The sequence below is a fragment of the Myodes glareolus genome, chromosome 2 (genome assembly GCF_982192425.1).
Source record: "Myodes glareolus chromosome 2, mMyoGla1.1, whole genome shotgun sequence".
Taxonomy (NCBI): Eukaryota; Metazoa; Chordata; class Mammalia; order Rodentia; family Cricetidae; genus Myodes; species Myodes glareolus.
Window position 1 is genome coordinate 124,594,207 of NC_142027.1, and position 22,998 is coordinate 124,617,204.

The window sequence follows — 22,998 nt, forward strand, 5'->3', positions numbered from 1 at the left end:
AGAATCCTTTCACCTGGCTCCTTGGGGACGTTTGGTTATGCTTGGAGATACTCCTGGTTGTCATGGTGACAGAGAGCCATGCTAATGGCATCTTAGGGCAGGGATGTTGTCAAACATGCTATACTTTTTTAAGTTTTAGTTGGTTTGTTTGTCTATTTCTTTGTTTTTCTGAGACAAGGTTTCTCTATGTAACAGCTCTGATGGTTCTGGAACTCACTATGTAGACCAGGCTGGCCTAGAACTCACAGAGATCTGCTTGCCTCTGCCTCCTCTACCACTATGCCCAGCTCACCATGCTACATTATAAGCCGATTACAAAGGAATACTTCAGCTCAACGTCTGTCTTTAAAGCTCTTAGCAAATGCCCCAAACCCAGTGAGGCATGGCGGCTCACAGCTGTAATGGCAGCCCTCTGGAGGTGGAGGGGAAAGAACCATTAAGGGTTTGACACCAGTCTGCTCAATGGTGAGTACAAGCGTGGCCCCAACAAAGCAGAAAAGCTCACACTGACATCATGAGGTTTTCCTCCGCCCCTAAATTCTAAGTATGCTGACCTACCTCAGTGTGTGTGGTATTGACTGCACCTGACTCCAAGATGGACATGCTAAGTGTGCTTACACTGTCCCAGACTGGGTGTGGACAGCTTCAGCTGCCTCTCCTGTGACTCCCTAACCTGTGAGGTGACCTACTGTTCTCTGCTGTTTTAGAGCAAACAGGTTTGTAAGTCCCCAAGCTAATACTGTGCCTAACCTAATTGTTTTGCTTTTCAAGACAAGGTTTTGAAAACCTTGAACTCACAAAGATGTACCTTCCTCTGCCTCCCAAGTGCTGGGATGTGTGCCACCACCGCCTGGCCCTATATTCTTTCACTTTTGTGTGTTTGCCTGCACATACCATGTCTGGGTACTGTGTGCAAGCCTGGTGCCCAAGGTGTTACAAATGGCTGTGAGCTGCTACATGGGTGCAGGGAATCTAAACAGGGTCCCAGAGAACAGCAAGTGCTCTTACCCATAAGCCATCTCTCCAGCCCAGATCTCTACATTCACAGATAGTGAAGTATATGGCTTCTTCACAGGCATAATGGTGCAAGCTTTAATCCTAGCATTTGGGAAGCAAAGGCAGACAGATCTCTGTGATGCCAGCCTGGTCTGGTCTACATACTGTATACCTCAAAAAGGGGTGGGGTTTGAGGAAATACTTATAAAAATAGAGACAAGGTTTCTCTAGTTTTTGGTGCCTGTCCTGGAACTAGCTCTTGTAGACCAGGCTGGCCTCGAACTCACAGAGATCGGCCTGCCTCTGCCTCCCAAGTACTGGGATTAAAGGCGTGCGCCACCACCGCCTGGCAAGAATGACTTTTGACTTTTGAGACAGGGTTTCTCTGTGTAACAGCCCTGTCTGTCCTGTAACTCACTTTGTAGACCAGGCTGGCCTTGAATTTAAGAAAACCGCCTGCCTCTGCCTCACAAGTGCTGGGATTAAAAGCATGTACCACCAGTTTAAGAACAATTTTTTACTGTTGAATTTGGAAGTGAATAATCTACCATATCCAAAATAAAAATAAATCTGAAGCAGAGAGACTGTTTTTATTTAATCATCTACTTTGGTGCTGAGATAGAACACAAAGCCTGGTGTAGACTGAGCGAATGCTCTACCGCTGAGCTACACCTCAGCTCTGAGACGGGGCTCTTAAGGAGTATTCACTCCAGGTGCCTAGGTACTTGTTAGAAACAGATTCCAGAGACCTACCCAGACCAACGCCAACCTGAATCAGCTCATGGCGGACGGTGATGTTTGGGGATCTACATTCTACAAGTCAGATGGGTGATTCTTGATCCAGACACATTCAGAAAACAACATTATAGACTTCAGAGTCATTGTCCAGGAGTAATTCCGGCAGGATCCTAGGTTCCTAGAGAAGCAGGAAGGTGATTTAAATGATAGCCAGGCTTCTCTGGGGAGCAGAGGTAGCACTTGGGATCCTCCCCAGTCATACCTAGCATCTCTCGAGGATGGTCCTTGTGCAATGATGCCGAGATGCAGGATGGATGCGAAGTGACGGAAGCATGACAAATAGTAGGCCCCTAAGCTACTTTATAGGGCCTGGGGATACAGCTCAGTGGTAGGATGCCTGCTTATTATGCACGATGCCCTTCATTTGATTCTCAGCACCATTAGAAGGCAAACAAAACCACGTTATATATTGGAGCTTCAGGGCAGACACATCTCAAACTCAGGGCCTGTGGGAATCAGGTACGTAATGTCTTTACATTTATTGTGACCGTGTCTGCACGTTCCATATTGCATGTGTGGAGGTCAGGGGAGAACTGTTTCCTCCTGCCTTGTGGGTTCAGGGATATGAACTCAGGTGGTCAAACTTTGGGACAGCTCCTTTATCTGCTGAGCCATCGGATAGCCCAAGGGAGGTCATACTAAGTGGGCCAGTGTGAAACACAGGGAGTGGTGAGGGCTGTGGTAAAGATAGGCCCTGATCAGTGTAGCTTTGCAAGGCAGGCCCAGAGCCCCTGCCCCTTCCCATTCTTCAAGCAACGCCAGACCCTGCCTGGGTAAGATTTTTTTAAGGCCCAGCTCTGAGGCACCTTCCAGGTTTGAGTTCTGGCAAGTTATTGTGACAGATACTTAATCTTCACTGTCAACTTGACTGGATTAGGAAGAGCCCAGGGGATTAGTAAAGCACCTTGGGGACCATGCGAGCATTCCCAAAGACGATTAGCTCACAAGGTCTCTGACCTAATCAATGGCAGGGAGTCATGGCTCTCTGGCCAGCATGCACGACAGCATTATTGGGAGGTGGTGAAGGATGGGAGGCGGCGCTTGACGGGAAGGTCACTGGATGTAAATCCTCGGGGACTGGATCTCGCTGTGGTCACTTCCTAGGTCCACTTGTTTGACTCTTGGCTGCCATGACACAAGTTAATGTCTCTGCCGTACCCTCTTCATCAAGACAGACTGACACATCCGAGACCGCTAGCTGACACCAGTCCTCTGAGCTGCCTTTTTGTCCCTCCCTGGTCACGTGATGCAAAGGCCCACTACATTAGCTTCCTTGAGCATCAACTTTGTTTCCTGCAGTGAAGATTAATGTGCTGAGAACGCTGAGGGTCCAGTGAGCAGCACGCAGTACTTACAACACCCCACACATAATGGCTAAAACTATCCTTGAAAAAAAGCTGTGGGCTGGACAGATGGCTCAGTGACAAAGCACCAGCTGCTCTCACAGAAGACCCATGTTTTGTCCCCAGCACCTACATGGTGGCTCACAACTGAAGTCCAGGTCTCAGGTGATGTGGCACCCTCTTCTGCCCACCAAAGGTACCAGGCATGCATGTGGCACACATACATACATGCAAGCACTCACACATGAACATTAAAAAAATTTTTTGCTTTGTTTTGTTTTTTGAGACAGGGTTTCTCTGTGTAGCTTTGGTGCCTGTCCTGGGATGTCGCTCAGTCCCTAGGGAGTCTGTTTAGCATCCAGGAGGCTCTGGTTTGTCTGTTCCCCAGCTCTGGTATGGTGGGACACCTGTCACCACAGAACATGGGAGACAGAGGAGTATCAGCTGCCCAAGGTAATTCTCCATTATATAGTAAGTTCGTGGCTAGCCTGAGCTACATGAAACCATCTTAATAAAACCCCCAAAGGTTCGGATTGGCAAAGGCAAGTCAAGCAACTGTTTCAAATTAAAGTAGACATTAAGCGACAACTCTAGTACACATGGGGTAGAGAAATGGACTGCTACAAGTAGGGAACGGAACTTGAGTATCAGGAAGTGACTGCAGTGTACTCCTGTACAATCCAATCTCCTGTATCAGGAGAGAGGATTTAGGGAAAGCAGAACACTCGCCTAACATAGAAGCAGCCCTAGGTTTGACCGCATCCCGTGAAGTGGATGTGTGGCGCACAGTTAATTCCAGCATCTGGACGGTGGGTGTTCCTGAAAGACAAGTTCAAGGCCAGCTTTGGCTACTTAAAATTCTGTTTTCAAGTTTTGTTCATTTTGTCTTTTTAATTTGATCAATGAGTTATGGCTATGTAAAGGCTTTGTTTTTAGATCATATTTAAGTTAACAAGGATAGCTGTGTATCTGTGTGAGCACATATCATATGTATGCTGGTGCCCAGTGAGGCCAAAAAAAGGGGGTCAGATCCCCTGAAGCCGAAGTTCCAGGCAGTTGTTAGCTGTCCTATGTGGGTGCTGGAAAACTGAACTTTGGTTTTCTGGAAGAGCAGCAAGTACTCTTAACCACTGAGTCATCTCTCTGGCCTTGAGTCTTTTGTTTATTTTTTGTTGTTTTTTTAAAGACAGTTTCTCTGTTTGGCCCTGACTATCTTGGAACTTGCTCTGTAGACCAGGCTGGCCTCAAACTTAGAGATTCCCCTGCCTCTTCCTCCAGACCGCTGGGATTAAAGGCGCGCATCACCACCACCCAGGTCTCTTAAAATTCTTTAATGTGTACGTTTTTGCCTTGCCTGCATGCCTATGAACCACATGTGTGTCTAGTCCCCATAAAGGTCAGGAGAGGCTGTTGAATCTCCTGTAATGGAAGTTACAGGTGGTTGTGAGCTACAACAAGGTTGTCAGGCATCAAACCCGGGTCTTCTGGAAATGCAGTCAAGTGCTATTAAGATCTACCTACCTCTGCCTCCCAAGTGCTGGGAGTAAAGGTGCGTGTTGTCACTACCATGCAAAGGCAAAGGCGTCTTTTATCCAAACAAAGTTACATGTCTTGGAATATAGCTCAGTGGAAGAGAGCCGGGTCAAGTCCTGAGTTCCATGCCCAGTAACACGATTTTTGTAGAGGTTGGCGGTCTGAGGCCAAGGCTTTGGCTCTATGGAGCTAGGGTTCTGTCCAAGCCCCTTTCCTCAATTTTCAAAAAGATTGTTTAGTGGATCAATTGACTAGAACATTCTATAACACAGTCTAGACCCAACAAACACAGACACGAGGAAGAGGTGTCCCTTGTGTGAATATTTTATGTGACACGCCCATGAGCACGCGCACGCGTGCGCACACATCTCACACACACACACACACACACACACACACACACTCACTCACTCACTCACTCACACGAACTGGGAAGGAGGCTGAGAAGGACAGGACAGGAAGCATCCGGGTGGCACTGGTGCGGGGGAAGAGAATTGGACAAAGAGCATCTGTCCCACACCACCCCCACATCCTACCAGGAGGGGGACCCAGAGCTGGAAGAACAGGGAGTGCTTATTCTCACAGAAGAAAGTCTCAAAGTGCAGTAATTTTTTTTTTAAAGCCTCTTCCCTCCGCACTCCGCCGTGGTGAAGCCCAGCCGCCTGCACAGGCTGTCCTCCAGAGCGGGCCAGGACAAGGTCATGGGAAGGGCGTTAAGGCGAAAGCTCCAAAGTTCCCCAGGGCCAGTGGGAAGGCAAAGACTCAGGCGTAATGGGTGCCGGGTGTTAAAGAATGGTCCCCTCTGTGGTCCAGCTGGTCCTGCAAGCGGGCAAACTCTGCCAGCTCGTTGAGCTCCTGGAACTGCCGGTCTGTCTTATGGCTGACCAGTGAGCGGTAGAAGTGAACGGCAAAGACGATGAAGACCAGGCCACAGGGGACCATGATGGCGGTAGAGGCGATGGCGGCCGCCTCACCCGGGGTGATGCCGCTGCTGTTGGCGACCACGGCTGCTGACTCGGGAGGGGGCTTGGTCGGGCTTGGCTGACCGGAGTGTCTCTTGAGGGGTAAGAATTTGACCCAGCAGAGCAGCACCACCTCAGCCAGGAAGAGCAGCGTCCCGATGACGGTGGAGAAGGCCCAGGCCAGCTCGATGTGGCGGTGCATGCGCTCGTGCGGCGACTCTTTGACCGAGTTGAGGTTGTGGACGTTGCTCACAGCCTCAATGTTGGGGAGGATACAGGTGCTGATCATGAGCGCGAACAGATGCACGGCCACCAGCACCGTGGTACAGGCGCTGAAGACAATGAGCAGCCCTGGGGGATAGTCATGGTCTGTATCCAGCTGGACTTCTACCATCGCCACCTAGGAGAGGGAACAGGGAAGTGAGTAGCAGGCCATTTCTGGGAATGATAAAGCCCTACCCACTCCAAGGAGAGAAGTAGCAAAAACTACTGACGAGGACAGCAAGAATGAATCCATTAGCTGTGTGTCCTTAGGAAGTCAGTGTCTCTGAGCCTTACCATATAGAAAATAAGTGTGACCTATTAATTCACAGAATTATTTTAACAATCAAGAGAGTTCCTGGCGCACAATAAACATCTTCCAAATGGGAACGCTGCCGTTGATCGGAGACAGGGAAGATGGTAAAGTATATTATACATACTGTAATTTTTTGTTGTTGTTTGTGTTTTTTCAACAGAATCTCTCTGTAGACCAGGCTGACCTCAAACTCAGAGATCCATTTGTCTCTGCCTTGAAGTGTGTGTGGGGAGAACACAGTTTTTTCCTCCTATCGTGGATCCTGGGAATCAAACTCAGCTTGATAATCTTGGTAGCTGGTACTTTCACCTGCTTAACTATCTCTCCAGATCAAGGAAACTTTAAAATACCTTAGAAATAAAATAAGTCAGGGTTGGAGAGATGATTCATCGATTAAGAGCAGTGGCTGCTCTTACAGAGGATCCAGGTTCAATTTCCAACACCCACATGGCAGCTCACAACTTTCTATAACTCCAGTTCTAGGGGATCTGGCACCTTCACACCAATGCATATAAAATAAATTTAAAATAATTAAAAAAAATCACAGGACAGTGGCGGCACACACCTTTAATCACAACACTCAGGAGGCAGAGGCAGGTGGATCTCTGCGAGATTGAGGCCAGCTTGTTCTGCAGAGCCAGTTCCAGGGCAGCCAAGGCTATACAAAGTAATCTTGTCTTGAAAAAAAAAAAACAAAACAAACAAAAACAAAACAAAACAAAACAAAAAACCCCAACAACTACCATCCACTACTTCATCTGTCATATTAAAACAGAACTCTATTTCATGTCCTGCTCGGGGACAAGGAACAGATTAGAAGCTAGAGAAGTGAAGGCCTTCTCACGTCATATCTAGGTCCCTTCTGAGAACAGAGTGCACAGGCCAACAAGGAACCAAGAGAGGCTTCTCAGAACAGATTCAACCCTGTGCCTGTATCTTGTCTGGCTCAGCAGCCAGCAAGCCCCACGGCCATGTCCTTTAGCCCAAGGGCTCAAACACCAGCTCCCCAAGTTCCTGGAGACTTGAGAATTTGGGGTTACTAGGGTCATACTCTGGGCCTGCCACCTGTTCTTTACACCTGGGTCTTGCAAACCACCATCCTGCAAAGGAGCCAGCTCATCAGATTTGGGCAACTGGTTGCATTGCCAGGGTCTGCCCATGTGGGCTCGAGGGTCAAGGGCAGCAAAGAGACAGGGGAAATGACGCCTTCATCAAGGAAGTCTGGGGAAACTTGGTAGAGTGCTTGCTTCTCATGCACGCAGCCCTGTTAATCCCCAACACTGCTATACTATAGACTATGTGTGGTGGTTCATGCCTGTAATCTCAGCACTGGGAAAGTAGGGGCAAGACCATGAGAAGCTCAAGGTCATCCCTGGCTACACAGCAACTTCAAGGACACCCTGAGCTACACAAGACCCCGTCTTTAATGAGAAAATAAAACAAAATGATGGTAAATGCAGGTGGTGCGGACAAACCTTTAAAACCTGGGGTCACAGTAAAAATAGGTTTTATTAGTACTCGGTTTAAACTCTCGGTTCCTATCCCAGTCTACCTGAAATCCTGTCGTTCTCACCCTCCTGCTGGAGAGACAAGCTCGGCTCCAGGGAAGCAGGTCACCAGTGCACCTGGCTCTCAAGTCAGAGCCATTCCAAGTCCCCCTATAGAGCTTCTGTCCAGACCCAAGAATCTTTGTAAGACAGAGGGGTGACCAGGATCAGAGCAAATAGATAGCCCAAGAGTCTGGGGAAAGGAGTGGATGCTGCAGTCAAACAACCAGAACACTTCAACAGGATTTAAAGGTTTTTGCCTAAGAATTGCCACAACTAGCAAGGATACGGATGCTCCAGCCTGAGAATTTATAAAACGGTTCAAGTTCATGTAAATTTGGGGCACTGCCATGAGGCATTTGACTGTTGTTTAAGATTCCCTGGTGGCCTAATGCCAACCCTGAGAATTCTTCTGAGCCCATGCGGGCAAAGGAGGTGGGCAACTCAGTACATGCGGGTGAGGGGCATGGAAGAGCACAAGGCAAGGTACATCTTGAGGCTCTGACCCAGTCTCTACCCCTACCTGGAGGAGCCTGGTACCCTCAGCAGCCGCACCTCCGGCCACCTCCCCACCCCCACACTTCCTCTTCCTGTTTTGGCCTGCTGTTCCGTATACTGAAACCTGAGAAAGGACAAGCAGGAGAGGCTGGAGGAGCCACAGATCCACTTGCTCCGGCCGGCTGGGGTGGAGGGGAATGTGCAGAGCTGCCCTGTGGGGCTGGTGCCCTGTGGGGCTGGTGCTGGGGGTGTTTATGGTCAGTTTGTGTACTTTCCTGCATCCCAGCAACCTTCACGTGGCATTCTGCCCCCCTCTGTGGAACGTCAAGCACACAGACCCACAACACAAAGCTGACTGTGAAACCTGTGCCTCAGCCTACAAAGCTGGTCACCCTGGACGAGGAAGTGTTTAAAGGCTTCAGGTTTTCAGAGGGCAGCAATGGTTCTTACCAGTTATCAGCAAGAGCATGCGAGTCCAGTGTGGTGAGGCCCTGGGTTCCATGCACATATGCACAGACAGACACACACACACATTCATTACTCATTTTCAAGCAAGGAAACTGAGGCTCAGAGAAATGAGATCAACTGCAGAAAGGTAGCTATGCTGTGCTAGGGTAGGGTAGGGGGACCAGGAGCCACGCCAAAGCCTGTGTGTAATGAGGGTGCGCTTTCTTCACATGGTCACTGAGGTTAAATGAGGTTTTTATGTGTAAATGTTTAGCACAGAATCGGCCAAAGGAGAAGCTCAATAAATCTTAGTTAAAAAGAAAAACAAAGAGCTAGAAGTGGAAGAGAAAAAGGGTGGATTCCCCAGGTCTGCACGCTACTCCTCACGAGGGGCCTGGTATATCTCTTTCTTAGACAGCACTAGCGCCCAATGTGGGTATCAGAGAAGTGTACTCCACCCAAGACCTGGTTAAGTGACCATCTCTGCAGGTCAGCGTCACCAGGGCCGTAAAACCTGACTGAGGCACACATGATCTAGGGGCACAAAAGTCAGTATCCTCACAACCTTGGGCTGAGGGAAGGCTGAAGTCCCCAAGGAAGAGGAAGGGCCCGCTGCTCCAGAAGGAACCATCACCCTCATCTACCATTCCTGGAAGTCCAGCCACACGGGCTGGCAGGATGCACAGTTGCCACGTGTAGGACCAAGTTCAATGGCACAGGGCTACATACAAGAAATTATTCTGAATGAGAAGGGGTGGCGTAAATCATGAACCCCGATGCAAACGGTTCACAGGCCTAAGTCATCTTCCAAAGGGATTCCCACGAGGAGTATGTCTCGCAGGGTCGGGGGAGTAAGTCAGGGGAGGCCCAGCAGGATCTGGCAGCTGACATCTGGGGGCCCCAGCAGCGTCCAGAGAGATCGCATCAGATCAGATTGCATGCAGCTTCACAAGGTAAATATAGCAGAGACCAGGGCTGTTAACCCAAAATAAACAGCTCCTAGTGAGCCAGCAGGCCTTCACAGACCCAGTCCAGGGTCTAAGCGGACGGAATGGTGACCACGGTCCCCAGCTCCCACCAGTCCACAGACCCTCACCAGAGAAACTGGGGATCCCAGTGCTGAAGCACAGGCTAAAGATGACTGATCTTGTGGAGGGCAAGGCCCGGCTGACCTGGCCAGGCACGTGCCCACCCCACCATCTCTTACCTTCCTGTTGGGCTCCATGGCTTTCTTTCCCCTAGCTCTTCCAGCTCACCCTACAGTTACCCCACAGATAGCTGTAGCCCTAGTCACAGACCCAGACCCAGTCACAGGAGCGTCATCCGGCTGCCTGCATTTGCCAACTCCATTCCAAATGCAAACCATTGATTGAGAGAGATCTGAATCCAGTCCCGTGGTTTATAAACTCTCTTGACCACAGCAGTCCAGTACTCTAATAAATGTTTCTAAAAATAGATATGCACTCTTTTATGAAACAGAAACAAAAGTTTCACTAAAAACCACTTACTCTTGACGCCTGTCACTGCAGTCCATTCTTACCAGCTCGGGCTCACTACTCCCTCCCACCAGATAATTCCAGAGATCTCTCCTCCATTCTGAAGGAGAGACAATACTGTGGAAATGAAACGCTGTTCCACCGCTACTGGGCAAGCCCTCCTAAAAGGTTGGCATTCACTCTTCCTTAACCCAAGGGCAGGTGCAGAAGGGCCAGCACACAACACCAGGGTCAAAGGGGTGGTGGTGTGTGTGAGGGCCCCCTAGCTGGCTCCTCAAAAAAGAATGGAGAAAGCCTGGCAGTGGTGGCCACACCTTTAATCCCAGCACTCGGGAGGCAGAGGCAGGTGGATCCCTGTGAGTTCGAGGCCAGCCTGGTCTATAAAGCGAGTGCCAGGACAGGTTCCAAAACTATAGAGAAACCTTGTTTCTAAAAACAAAAAACAACCCCACCTCACCCCAAAAATGGAGAAATACATCTACTGATCTTGGTGTCTACACTCATTTTTATTTATTTATTTGGTTTTGTTTTGACACAGGGTTTTCTATCATGTAGACCTTCATGTCCTATAACTTGCTGTGGAGATTAGGTTGGCCTCGAATCCACAGACATCCTCCTGTTTTTGCTTTCCAAGTGCTGGGATTAAAGGCGTGCGCCACCACACCTGGTGACACCTGATGAGGCTGTCACTTCTCTGAGTAAAGGTTTCATTCTGCAGATTCAGCAAATGGTGTCCATCTCCTCCACCCCATTTTTATTTTTGAGACAGGGCCTCACTGGGTAGTTCAGACTGGCAACCCTCCCTGTCTCATCCTGTTTCTCTCTTCACATTTTCCTTTGTTCTTAAGATACATTATTTTATGTGAGGATTTTGCCTGAACTTAGGTTAGGTACATGAGCTCAGAGGTAAGAAGAGGGTGGTGGACCCCCAGAAGTGGAGATATGGATGGCTGTGAGCAGCCATTTGGGTGTTAGGACTCAGAGCCAAGTCCCCTGCAAGTGCCACAGGTTTTTGTTTTCCGAGACAGGGTTTCTCTGTGTAGTCCACTGTCCTGTAGCTCTGGCTGGGCTCCAACTTACGAGATCCATCTGCCTCTGTCTCCCCAGTGCTTAGATTAAAGGTGTGGCCACCACTGCTCAGCAACATGCATTTTAACCACTGAGCCAACTGTCCAGCACCCATGCTTAGGTGTTTTGGGGACAAGGTCTTACTCATGGCCCTCCTGTCTGGGTTTCCTGAGTGGATGCCTAGCACATTTCTCCTTCCTTGTGTTACTATTCAAACCCAGGGTTCTGCACATGCTAGGCAGTGTTCTATAACTGAGGTTCAGCCCCAAGCATGCCTTTAACTTTTCTTTTGTGTCAAGCACATTCGGAAGAACAAGAAGTGTTTTTTTCCCTTCAATAAGACAGAGTCTTATTGTAGCAGATTGGCCTCTCACTCACTGCTAAGGAGTGAGACCTTGAACTTCTGATCTTCCTGCCTCTAGCTCCCAAGTGCTGGAATGACAGGCATGAACCCCACTTTTTTTTTTTTTTTTTTGTCTTCACTTTTTCAAGACAAGGTTTCTCTGTGTAGTATTGGCTATTCTGGAACTCTGTAGATCAGGTTTGCCTTAAACTCAGTAATCTGCCTGCTTCTGCCTCCCAAGTGCTACTGGAACTAAAGACATGTGCTTTTAACTTTTTAAAGTTTTTTAACTTTTTTTGTTTCTAGGTATGTTTCTAATGACGTGATATCTCTTTTGGTTGTTTTATTTTTTTGTTTTTCAAGATAGGGTTTCTCAGTAGCTATAGACCCAGTCTTGGAACTTGCTCTGTAGACCAGGCTGGCCTCGAACTCACAGAGATCCACCTGCCTCTGCCTCCCGAGTGCTGGGATTAAAGGTGTGAGCCATCACCGCTGGTTTGGGTTGTTATTTTATTAGAATGGATATATTACTTGTAGAAATACAATCAAGCAAGGCTGGGTGTAGCAGTGCATGACTTTAATCCCAGCACTCTGGAGGCAGAAGCAGGTGAATCTCTACGAGTTGGAGGCCAGTCTGGTTTACACAGTTCCATGCTAGCCAGGGCTACATAGTGAGATCCTGTCTCAAAATATACAAATAAAAATTAGTAAGGCTGGCACTAACAAGTTTTAGAAGTTTGGAGACCAAAGTTCAGACCAAAGGTTGATCAACTAGGGCCCTCAGATTGTGGTTTTATAGGTCTACACCCCTCTATTGACATGTTAATTTACATAACATCTAAGGCCAATGATTGAGTGCAACAGTTACCTGGAAAACCACACTGCCCTGACAGAAAGAGTTGGCTGACCCTATGGTTGGACAAACACTCCCCAAAGGAGATTAACAAATAAGAGTCACACACAAGAGTCCTCCCTCGGGGAAGGGTCACCGATCAGAGCAAAGTTTAAAGGCACATGAATGAAGATGCCATAATGAAACCCATCACTTTGTATGACAGCTTAAAGCTAATTTAAAAAAATACTTTTCTGGGGCTGGAGAGATGGCTCAGCGGTTAAGAGCATTGCCTGCTCTTCCAAAGGTCCTGAGTTCAATTCCCAGCAACCACATGGTGGCTCACAACCATCTGAAATGAGATCTGATGCCCTCTTCTGGCCTGCAGGCAGACACACAGACAAGAATATTGTATACATAATAAATAAATAAATATTTAAAAAAAAAACTTTTCTCAGCAGGTGCGGTGACAAATGCTTTTAGTCCCAGCACTCGGGAGGCTGAGACAGGAGGATCTCTGAATTTGAGGCCAGCCTGGTCTACAGGGTGAGTTCCAGGACAGCCACGGAAACACCTTCTATGCCTGTCCTCCTAGCACTCAGGACACTGAAGCAGGAAGAGCAGGGGTTCCCTGCCAGATCGGGCTCTAGAGAGACCCAATTTCAAAGAAATAAAAATCACAACTATCCTTTTTAAAAAAACAAACACATCAACACTGTCTGGCTGTGGTGCTGTCTGTCTGAACCGTCCTTTCTAGCAGCATATTAAAAGGCCCTGGGATGTTTCATCAGAGAAATCGGCTGGTTTCCACTTTAACTTCATATTTTGTTTTCTTCTGAGTATTCTCCATCTCCATCCAGTGTGCATCAACAGGGCACTGCCTTAAGAAACCTACTTCAGAAGAGTTTCTTCCTTACAAGTCAGGGACTGGGGGGGGGGGGGGGACACCTCACTGTTCCCAGCTGAGAATTCCAGAAACATGCCGCAGGCACTTGTGAAGTTTCACAAAAGGCTTCTCAGTAGGGCAGACATCAGCCTCCTCTTGGGACATTCAGCAGCATTCCATTTACACACAGCCCAGCATACAAATCTTGCATGCAGAATTGGGCATCTGGCAGGCTCCAAAGGCCTGGGTATCAACCAGCTAAGGGAGTATTGGCAAGAGGGGGAAGAGGAGAAAAGGCTCCAAATTAGACACACCAGAACTTGAGCCCTACTTGGTGGCGATCTGAGCCGCGAAGAGCCCTTTGAGGTTTAAACAGAATCAAAGGAGGGGGTCCGGGCTTGTTCCAGACACCACAGGAGCTGCATGATGGCCACTTTCGCCATCGCTGTCACATTAGCCATGCCACTGCTGGGTCTGTAACCTTTGATAGCTCCCTACTGCCCACACAGGAGCTCAAACTTCCGAAACAGCCAAACAAGAGCCTCTACCATAGAGTTTTGACCAAGTCTCACTCTATAGCCATGGCTAGCCTGGAAGTCACTATGTAGACCAGGCGGGGCTCGAACTCACAGAGATCCATCTTCCTTTGTCTCCTGAGTGCTGGGCTTAAAGATGTGCACCACCACGCCTGGCTACCATAGTGAATTGGCGTGTGGCACGATGCCAGTCGCACCAGACTCCCTATCTTTCCCTGATCTCCATAACTGCTCTTGCCAGTTCCTCTGACTAGGCTCTTCTCCAAACCTCACTCCACCACCTTCAAGGTCTCAGTTTGAAACACATTCTTCTAACTCAGCTAACCCTTCCAAAACAGCACCCCCCCCCCACACACACACCTTGGAAACTCAGGTAAACAAGTTTCCTAAATACCAACGCAGGTATCTAGGCAAATACCAACCCACCAAATCCTCACACCAACGAGGTTGCTGTTATTATTACTTCATTTTACGGGTGAGACAACCGAGATCCAAGGAGATTAAGTGACTTCCACTTCCCCCAGATCGTACAGTCTGGAGAGGCTGGGCTGAGATTGACATCCCAGCTGGATAGACGCGGTCCCTGTTCCTACTCCTCGATCCTAGAGCTTCTGCGCTCTATGCCCTTAACATTCTGATGCTTGTTTTCTCTCGGTGCCACTTAGAAGGCTACAGCCACTTTCCCAGCCACGTTACTTCACCAATGCAAGTCATTCATCAGGGACAACCATGCTTGGAGAAAGACGCCATGATGGCGCTTCTAGAGCATTCTGTACCCTGGCTGGCCTAGTCCAAGAGCCTCGTCAGCTCCAGCACTAGCGATCACTTCTGGGGATTAGTAGCCGAGTAGTGACAGCAGCCTCCTGCTCATCTCCAGGCTCCCTGAGCTCTGAGGACGTCAGAAACACCCAGGAACGTCTCATGGCCTGAGTGCCTCCTTCCAACTCATTTTCCCAGAAATCTCAGCCAACTTCTGAACCTGCTCTGGAACCTCAAACAAAAGGGGGTTGGCGGGCAGAACTTGAGGAGGAAGATAATCCAAAAATAATTGATCCCAGGTCATGGAAAGCATTTTGTTTACTGCACCAGTGACCTTCCCAATTATTGTCCGCTTAGGCTAACGTTACAGCCTGCCCTCCTCAGTGGACCGGACTGCCATGCATGAGCACCACAGTCCTTACAGAGTCCTGACCCAGGCTGTCAAGTGATAACCTTAGGTACGGAGAGCTGGAAGGCAGGCTCCGAAGGACACTGCAAGACGCACATCTTCCCTATGTTCAGGTTTACTCTGCATCTTGTGGAGTCTCACCAGCAGACTATACAAGAGCAGGGTACATCATCAGATCCTGAAATTGCCCCTCTCCCTGCTGTGGACCCTTGTAGCAAATCTTCATTCAAGCAAAGAGACGAGGATCTGCCCACCTCTACATGTGAGAAGACTAAGCTCAAGACACTTACCCTCGTCAGGTTACAGGTCCCTGGCTGCTCTTCCTAAGTGAAGGAAGGGTTGGCTTGATCTCCCCCAGGCTTTTTGGGAGACTCTCCCTCACCCTCACCTTATGGAGGTGAATTTGGCATTCTAGGCAACCTGGCTGACCCTAGAGAGCAAAGGTCATATGAGCTCCTCCACTCTTCCAGGTTTGTAGGACGGAAGCCCTCTGGGAACAGGAAGTTAGTTGTGCTGACTCACAAGCCAAGGGAGAGTAATCCAGGAAACTTGTCACTCCGTTACCATGGCACTGGGGAGGCAGGCACCCCTTCCTCTCTTGAGGTTCACTCAGTGGGCAGTGGGGGCAGGGCACAATGAGAGCTCAGACCGTGTCTCCAGGGCTCTCAGAAGTCCAGCTTCACAGCAAGAACTCAGCTACCCTCTCAAAACAGCTGCCCAGCATGGAGGGTGTCCTGGGATTCAACCGTCCCCAGTCTGCAGAGTGTGGGAGAAGCCATCGTGGAATTGATGAGCCTACTCCACCCAGGCTGAGAAAATCAAATTCCCAGACAGTGTGGAGATGCCCACGCCCACTCAAGGTTATTAGCTCCCAGCCTTCTGAAATCCTCCGCTGTCTTTAGTGGAGGCCTGGCCTCTTGCAGTCAAGAATGAGGATAAGAGTAGGCGAGTGTCGCCTGAAGAAGGAAGGTATCACCTGAAGGGAGAGGACACAGTGGTGGCTCACCTCCACAGACTGTAAAACTTTCTCTTTAGTGTCCAAAGAAACCTTCTGGCTTAGTTTTTCATTCCCCAGGCCTGGTGCTACCTGCCTTCGGCTGGACACTGATCACAGCGCGATGGTGACAGGTGGCACAAGTGCCTGAGAACTAGCTGCCTGCTGACCTCGGTTCAAGTCCTATTTACCAGGCTAGCTCAGCACTCAGGAGGCAGAGGCAGGTGGATCTCTGAGCCTGCCTACAGAGCGAATTTCAGGACAGCCAGGACTACAAAGAGAAACTGTCTGGAAAAGAAGAGAAATTTTATCATTTTGGCTGAACTACAAACTACAGAGTTACTCTTTTATTTTCTCCAGGACAAGGTCTTAATAAGTAGCCCTGGCTTGAAGTCACTAAGCAGAATAGGCTGGCCTTGAACTTGTGGACAATCCTCCTGCCTCTTCCCCTCTGTAATTATAGGTCTCATCCAACTCTCCCTCTTTTCGCCACTAAAGGGCCCTTCAACTTCATTTTTAAAGGCAAGAGAACTCCCCCCACCCCACCTTGTAGACACAGTTACTCTGTGTGGTCCTGGCTGGCCTGGAACTCAATCTGTAGACCGGGCTGGTTTCGAACTCAGAGATCTGCCTGCCTCTGCCTCCCCACCACCCAGTGGCATCAGAGGAACTTTTTAATAAGTTTTTATTTACCATTTCAGAAATCAAGGTCAAGGGAGAGAAGGGAGAGATTGGCCTGAGAGTGACAAGCAAGAGCCACAGCTGAGAGGGGTATTTTCCATCATTCCCTCTCCTGGCCTTCGGCGAGGCCCAGTTCATTGTGAGCCTATAAAGCATTCAGGCTCACTGTTGCACTGACCCAAGACAGGGAGAGACTCAGACACTTGCTACACTCCCTTCCCAAGAAAACACCAAGGGTGCCAGCCACTCCCTTCCTCAAGGCCAAGGTTTAGCTAATTCACAGGAAAGGGGGTGGGCGGGAGTGCTGGTGAGGGGAGGGAGATAGACTTCATCTATGCAGGTTGACATCACCAAAAGATAATAATGAAATTGTTATGTGGCGCCCTGCCCCAGGCAAACTCCAAGTTGTCAGGCCTGAAGGTATTCTCAAGCACAACCTGCAGCCTCCAGGGGCAACTCTTGCTGCCGCTTCTTGTACCATTGTCTAAGGACTTGAGAGGAAGAAAATAAGTCGACCTCCTAATCAACCTCCTAATCAAGCAAGAGCCGTTCAAGGGGAACATGTCCCACCCTCCTCCCCCACACCCAGTGACTCAGAGACAAGTTTCTGGAGAAGAAACTGAGGACGGGGAGTGGCTGTCAAACCCTAGGCTGAGGCTCTTGGAAAATGCGGTGGGGGGGGGATGTGGGGGAGTAAGAGCGTGTGGAGTATGGGGAGCAGAGAGCATTAGGAAATCCCCTCCAGTATTTGATAAAGAAGGTATGGTAATATCTTCTGGCCTTAGGTGTGTGGGAGGGCGCTCTCCTCTCCATCCCTTGACACCTGTCCTCAGTGGGCCAGACCCTTTGCATTCTCCCTGTGACCCTGAACACATACATGCAGGGCAGACCTTATATACTATCAACTTCAGGAAAGAAACATTTTCTGTACCCCTAACCTCTTTGCCGCAACACGGTACCCGTCTGAAAACACCTGTGCCTGGGTATTTCGGGTCGTCCATTTCTCCCTCACAGCTCAGTACCTCTGGCTTCCCATCGGCGCTTACAACGGCTTATCCCAGCTCTTCCCCCTCACCCCAGGCACGCCCAGCCCGCTCCCAACTGTGGGCCCCGTCGGGGCTGCGGGGGGAGGGGGGAGCGGCCGAAGCAGGAAGAGGGGAAGAAAGCAGGGCGGCCCGAGCTCACCATGGCGAAGCCGGAGAGAAGAGCCGAAGTCCGGCTGGACGCTTTAAGCTTGGCGCGGCTTAAATAGAGCTTGCGCCAGGACAGCGCCTGCATCGAGTGCTCGTTGAGGCTCATCACCTCGGAGTAACTCTGGCCGATCCAGTCCGGGTAGCTGACGGCGGGCGGTGGCGGCAGCGGTGGGGCCCCCGAGGGCTCCCCGTCCCCGCTGCGGCGGCGACTCCGGCGGCTGCCGCTGGTGCTGCTGCCGCCGCTCAAGGGAAGCTCGGGATTGCTGCTGCTCGGGGGCGGGGCAGGCTCCGGATGCATGGAGTAACTCTGCGAAGGCTCGGCTGGCGGCGGGCGCCTGCGAAGGCTGCGGCCCTGGGCCGCGCCGCACCTCCGCTTGCTCCCACTCGAGTTTGTCACACGCGGCCGGCAGGACCCGATCCAGAGGCCGAGGCCGTGGCCACAGAAGCGCTCCGCAAGTTCCAAGCTGTAGCAACCTGAGCCTGCGCGCCGACCGGCGTCCGGTCCCAGGCCGGCACCTCGGCGCGCTCCACGATTGGCCGGCCCTCCGCGATTATTTGCATATGTCACACCCACTATGATACCCCGCCCACAAAGAGATGGGCGGTGTCCGAGCGAGTTACGTGCCCCACGCCGCCTCCGACGGCTCCGCCCACAGTCCCTGGCGAGCCTTCCTGGAAGCGCCCCACGCTGACAGGCCTCGCTCCTCATCTCTACAGCTGCTCCTGTGGCTTTGCTCCCGGAGCTTCTGAGTTGAGCCATTCGAGGTCACCTCTGGGCGCCTCCAGAGGCCTGTTTTCTCCTTGGGACAAGGTGGCAAAAGGTCTGTTGGAAAAAGACCAAGTGGAGGTCTAGAGTTCGGTCAGTGATTATTGAGCGCCTACTGGGTGCCAATACTGTTCCAGGCGCTCAGGACAGGCATTAAATTTGTGATTAAGAGGGATTAAAAAGTCGATCCCAGAGTGGACATGTTGCCTGTAATCCCAGGACAGGGGAGGCTGAGGCAGGAGCATCACGAGCTTGAAGGAGCAGTGCCTGTTTCAGAACACAAGAGGAGCGAAATTCCATGCTGCCTCGCAGCCAACATTCTACAAGAAGAGACACACAAACACCAACGTGTAAATTTTGTGCTCAGAAGGTTGTAAATGTATAGGGAAAAATAAAAACGGTTTTAAAAAAGTGGATAGTAACAGGGATAGTCCCTATTTGTTTTTGTTGTTGTTGTTGTTGTTTGTTTGTTTTGTTTTGTTGAGAACTACATAGCTCTGCCTGGCCTGGGACATGTCATATACACCAGGCTGGATTCAGACTCACACAGATCCATCTGCCCAGGGCTTCGAAGTGCTTGCATCAAATTCGTGTAGTAGCCAGACGGTGCCTTTAATCCGAACACTCAGGAGGCAGAGGCAGGTGGATCTCTGTGAGTTCAAGACCAACCTGGTCTACAAAGTGTGAGTTCCAGGACAGCCAAAGCTACACAGGGAAACCCTGTCTCAAAATAAATAAATAAACAAATAAATTGATAAGTAAATAATAAATAGTACTACCATTCCCGGGTCTCTTCATGGGATTTCCTATTCTGTGGGGGCAGACTATAAACTCATTCACACCTTTGGGTCTCATCTGAACTGAGACTTGGGCCAGCAATGTAAAGAGTCAGGACCTAAGGAGAAAGGAAACCAAGTGCAGAGACCATGAGTCAGGGACTTCGGAATATGAAGAGTTGAGGGTGGGGCTCAGCAGAGCTAAGGTACCGACTAAGGAACCCGACAATGTTAAATCCAAAGTCACTGCGTTAACAGTGGTTCCACTGCTCTAACCCCAGAGTTCAGGATGTTTGTTTCTTGGCACACGCTCCACATTGAAGAAATATTTGTTGACTGAATACATGTGGGAAAAAGAAGAACAAGTGACACACATTTAGACCCCAGTCAAATCCTAAGCATGTGGCACTCCAGGTCTATGGGGTGATAGTTCTTGTAAAACCACTAGAGGGCAGCCCTCTACCCAACCACATGGTACAAAGGCGAATGCCTCCATCCAAGTTTCTGAGAGTGCCCTAGAGGCTTTCTTCCCTGGTTTATTCAGAACTCGGAGCCTGCAGTGGTACAGGCCTTCAATCTCAGCAAGACAAAGGCAGGGCAAGTGGGTCTCTGTGAGTTCTAGGCCTGCCACTGCTACATGAAAAAGACTGGCTCAATAACAAAATCAAAATGACAAAATAAGATTGAGGACTTGGAATTTGAAATCTCACCCGCTGAGTTTGTTTTATAGGTGGCTGGGCTTGAACTCACAGAGATCCACCTGCTTCTGCTTCCCAAGTGCTGGGATCAAAGGCGTGCGCCACTACACCCCCGCTGCTTATCACTCTTGATTACCATCTGCATCTGGATTCAAATATCACTTCCCAAAAGACTTTCCCTTTCTGCCTACACAGCCTCTCACCAGGACTTGTCTGGTTGCCCTGACATCTTTCCTTGCATATCTCCGACGTCACAACACTGTGATGGCTTTTTTTTTTTTTTCTGTCAACTTGACACAAGCTAGAATCATCTGAGAAGAGCAGCTCTCAGTTGAGAAAATGCACCCTCCGGATTGGCCCGTAGGCACGTGTGTAGGACATTCTCTTGATTGATAATTGACATGAGATGGCCCAGCTGTCCCTGCTAGGTGGGTATTCCTGGATTCTATAAGAAGGCAGGCTGAGCGCACCAGGAAGCAGCGTTCCTGTCTGGTCTCTGCTTCAACTTCTGTCCTGACATAGAGTGACCTAGGAAGCGTAAGTCAAATTTCCTCGCCGAGTTGCTTTTGGCCTAGGCCTTTATCACAGCAACACTAAGACAGCACCTAGCCGATTCGTGTATTGATCTGACCCCCTGCTAAAGCATGAACACCCTTAGAGTGTGTCTATGGAAACAGGTCCAGTGAAGTAACAAATGCCTTGGTCCAAAGAAAACCCTGCTGGAGAGAGGGGCCGAGGTCTGGAGGGAGGAGTCTGGAAACCACAAAGAGAGACCTACTGTTTAGAGCAATGGGATCTGGCAGTGGTGGCTACAGAGGAGATGGTTTCCTGGTTGCCACATACTAACTCCCCTCCTCTCCTTATCACACTAATTCTGAATTTGATTTTGAATCAGCCCATCTGTATAACTAAGAAAACAGCTCGGCGTGTAGTTCTGGGTTCAACCCTGGCATCAAAAAGCAAAGCAAGAATCTAGACCTAGGATGGAGGAAAGGCTTCGAAGCACAGCCTCTGACCCTGCAGTATAGAAGGGCCCATAGTAACCTTTGTCTCCCTTCCTAGATTCAGCTGGGACCATGAGTGGCTGCAAGGGGCACAAAGGCCGCAAAGCCGTCAGTACCCATACTTTAAGAGGTGAAGCACTTCAGGAACCAGCGAGAAAGCCCTGTGCTAAAAGATGCCAACAGAGAATAGAAAGGAATGGAACCCAGAATCCTGATTCATCAGTTTCTCCAAGCCAGCCTGCTGCTCCCTCAAGTGGCCTGCAGAAGGTACACTTTCACCCTCTGGTGTTGGTATCTAAAAAAAGAAAAAAGAAAAAAAGGCACTAAATACAACTTTTCTTTTCCAATTAATTTTGTGCCTGATAGTGTAGAGACCCTCCTGCAAGGAAAATGGCTCAATTCATTGGGACTAATGGCCATAGGCTGATCAAAGTACTGTGTGAGTAGCCTAGAAGGTAGCAACATCCTCATACTGCAGAAAAACATTTAACACCTGCTTGGCTTGGCTGTGGGGGAGCTCTCCTTTAATCCCAGCACTTGGGAGGCAGAGGCAGGTGGATCTCTGAGTCCGAGGCCTGCCTGGTCTACACAGCTAGTTCCAGGACAGCCAGGACCACACAGAGAAACCCAAATTGGCTCAGTGATTAAGAGCTCTAGTAGGAGTATCGCAGTTGGTTCTCCAGCACCCACACGGTGACTCTCAACTGGCATCAGGGGATCCAACACCCTTTTCTCACTACCACAGGCATTCCCTGTACATGGTGCACATCCTTTCAGGCAAAACACTTCATACACATTAAAAATATATAAAGTCTTTAAAAAGAAGCCATTCTAGCTAAGCATTCAAGTGTTTTGAGTCTATTACATGCTTAAATTTGGTTGTACTTCCGTCTGCTCAGTTACAATGTGACCTTGGGCAAATTCCTCTCAGAGCTTTGGCTGTTTAAGCAAAACTGAGATGTTAGCTCAGCTTGGTGGTTTAGGACTCTCATCCTGGACCTTGACAGGTTGAGGCAGGAATACCCTTGGTTACATAGTGAGTTCTAGGCCACCCTGGGCTACAGAGTCCTAAAAATACACAGTTAGGCTGGAAAGATAGATCAATGGTTAAGGCACTAATTGTTCTTGCAGAGGATTTGGGTTCAGTTCCCAGCATCCACATGATGGTTCACAATCACTTAATTCCAGTTCCAGGGCATCAGACACCTTTTTCTGACCTCCTTGGACACTGGGCACATCTCTGATGCAAATCCATACACACAAAAACACTCACACACGAAATTAAAACATCTGCACATAGATGTGATGAGACACAGGGAAAGGCTGCTATCATTTGATGGAGTACGCATAGGACACCAGAGGCTGGGACAAAAAGATCTTCCTCTAAAGCCTTGAGAAGTGTGTCCCACCTGACACACTGGGGAGATTGGGTGACATCACAGTGATATGGCTGTAGCTCTTGGCTGCCTTCTGACCTCCAGAACTGAGACAATAAATCCGTTAACTGGGTGTGGTGGGGCACCCCTGTAATCCCAGCACTTGAGAGGCTGTGGTAGGAGATAAGAGTTTGAGGCCAGTCTGGGCTATATAATTAGACCTTGTCTTGAGACAATAATAAATGAACAGACCTCTGAGCTCATAGATTGTAGTGTTTTCTTAATGGCAGCCTGAGAGATTAGTCTCAGGACCCTGGAGTGCCCTAAGAGGAGACTTCAGATGACCAGAGAGGTTGAATCCTTATTTCTCAGGGGGCTGGCTGCGAGTACATTCAGAAATAAGAAAAATGGCAGACCACTGAGTGAGGTAGGGACACCTGGATTTGGACTCTACTTTCATCGGTGCGTAGCTCTGCTGCT

The 22,998-nt window shown here is 49.4% G+C and overlaps 1 protein-coding gene across 2 annotated transcripts; it reads right to left on the minus strand.

Annotated features, from left to right (window-relative positions):
* Positions 1-1,567: 1,567 nt before the first annotated feature.
* Positions 1,568-18,402, minus strand: LOC125408775 (calcium release-activated calcium channel protein 1). 2 transcript variants are annotated; one of them, XR_014998256.2, is made up of 3 exons: positions 17,891-18,402; positions 1,997-6,032; positions 1,568-1,912 (listed from the first exon to the last, which is right to left on the minus strand). XR_014998256.2 is itself a non-coding variant. In XM_085679407.2 (2 exons), exons 1-2 carry the CDS (start codon positions 18,194-18,196, stop codon positions 5,433-5,435), a joined length of 906 nt encoding a protein of 301 aa, XP_085535533.1. In that variant the 5' UTR covers positions 18,197-18,402; the 3' UTR covers positions 1,568-5,432. The 2 variants fall into 2 exon arrangements, 1 of the variants encoding a protein (XP_085535533.1); XM_085679407.2 differs by having other exon boundaries at positions 1,568-6,032.
* Between the last annotated feature and the right edge of the window lie 4,596 nt (positions 18,403-22,998).

Excerpts from the sequence above, each read along its gene's own strand:
- LOC125408775 (XM_085679407.2), bottom strand. The coding sequence starts at position 18,196 with ATGCATCCGGAGCCTGCCCCGCCCCCGAGCAGCAGCAATCCCGAGCTT. Across the intron at positions 6,033-17,890 it reads TTCTCTCCGGCTTCGCCATG|GTGGCGATGGTAGAAGTCCA; the intron begins GTGAGCTCGGGC and ends TCCCTCTCCTAG.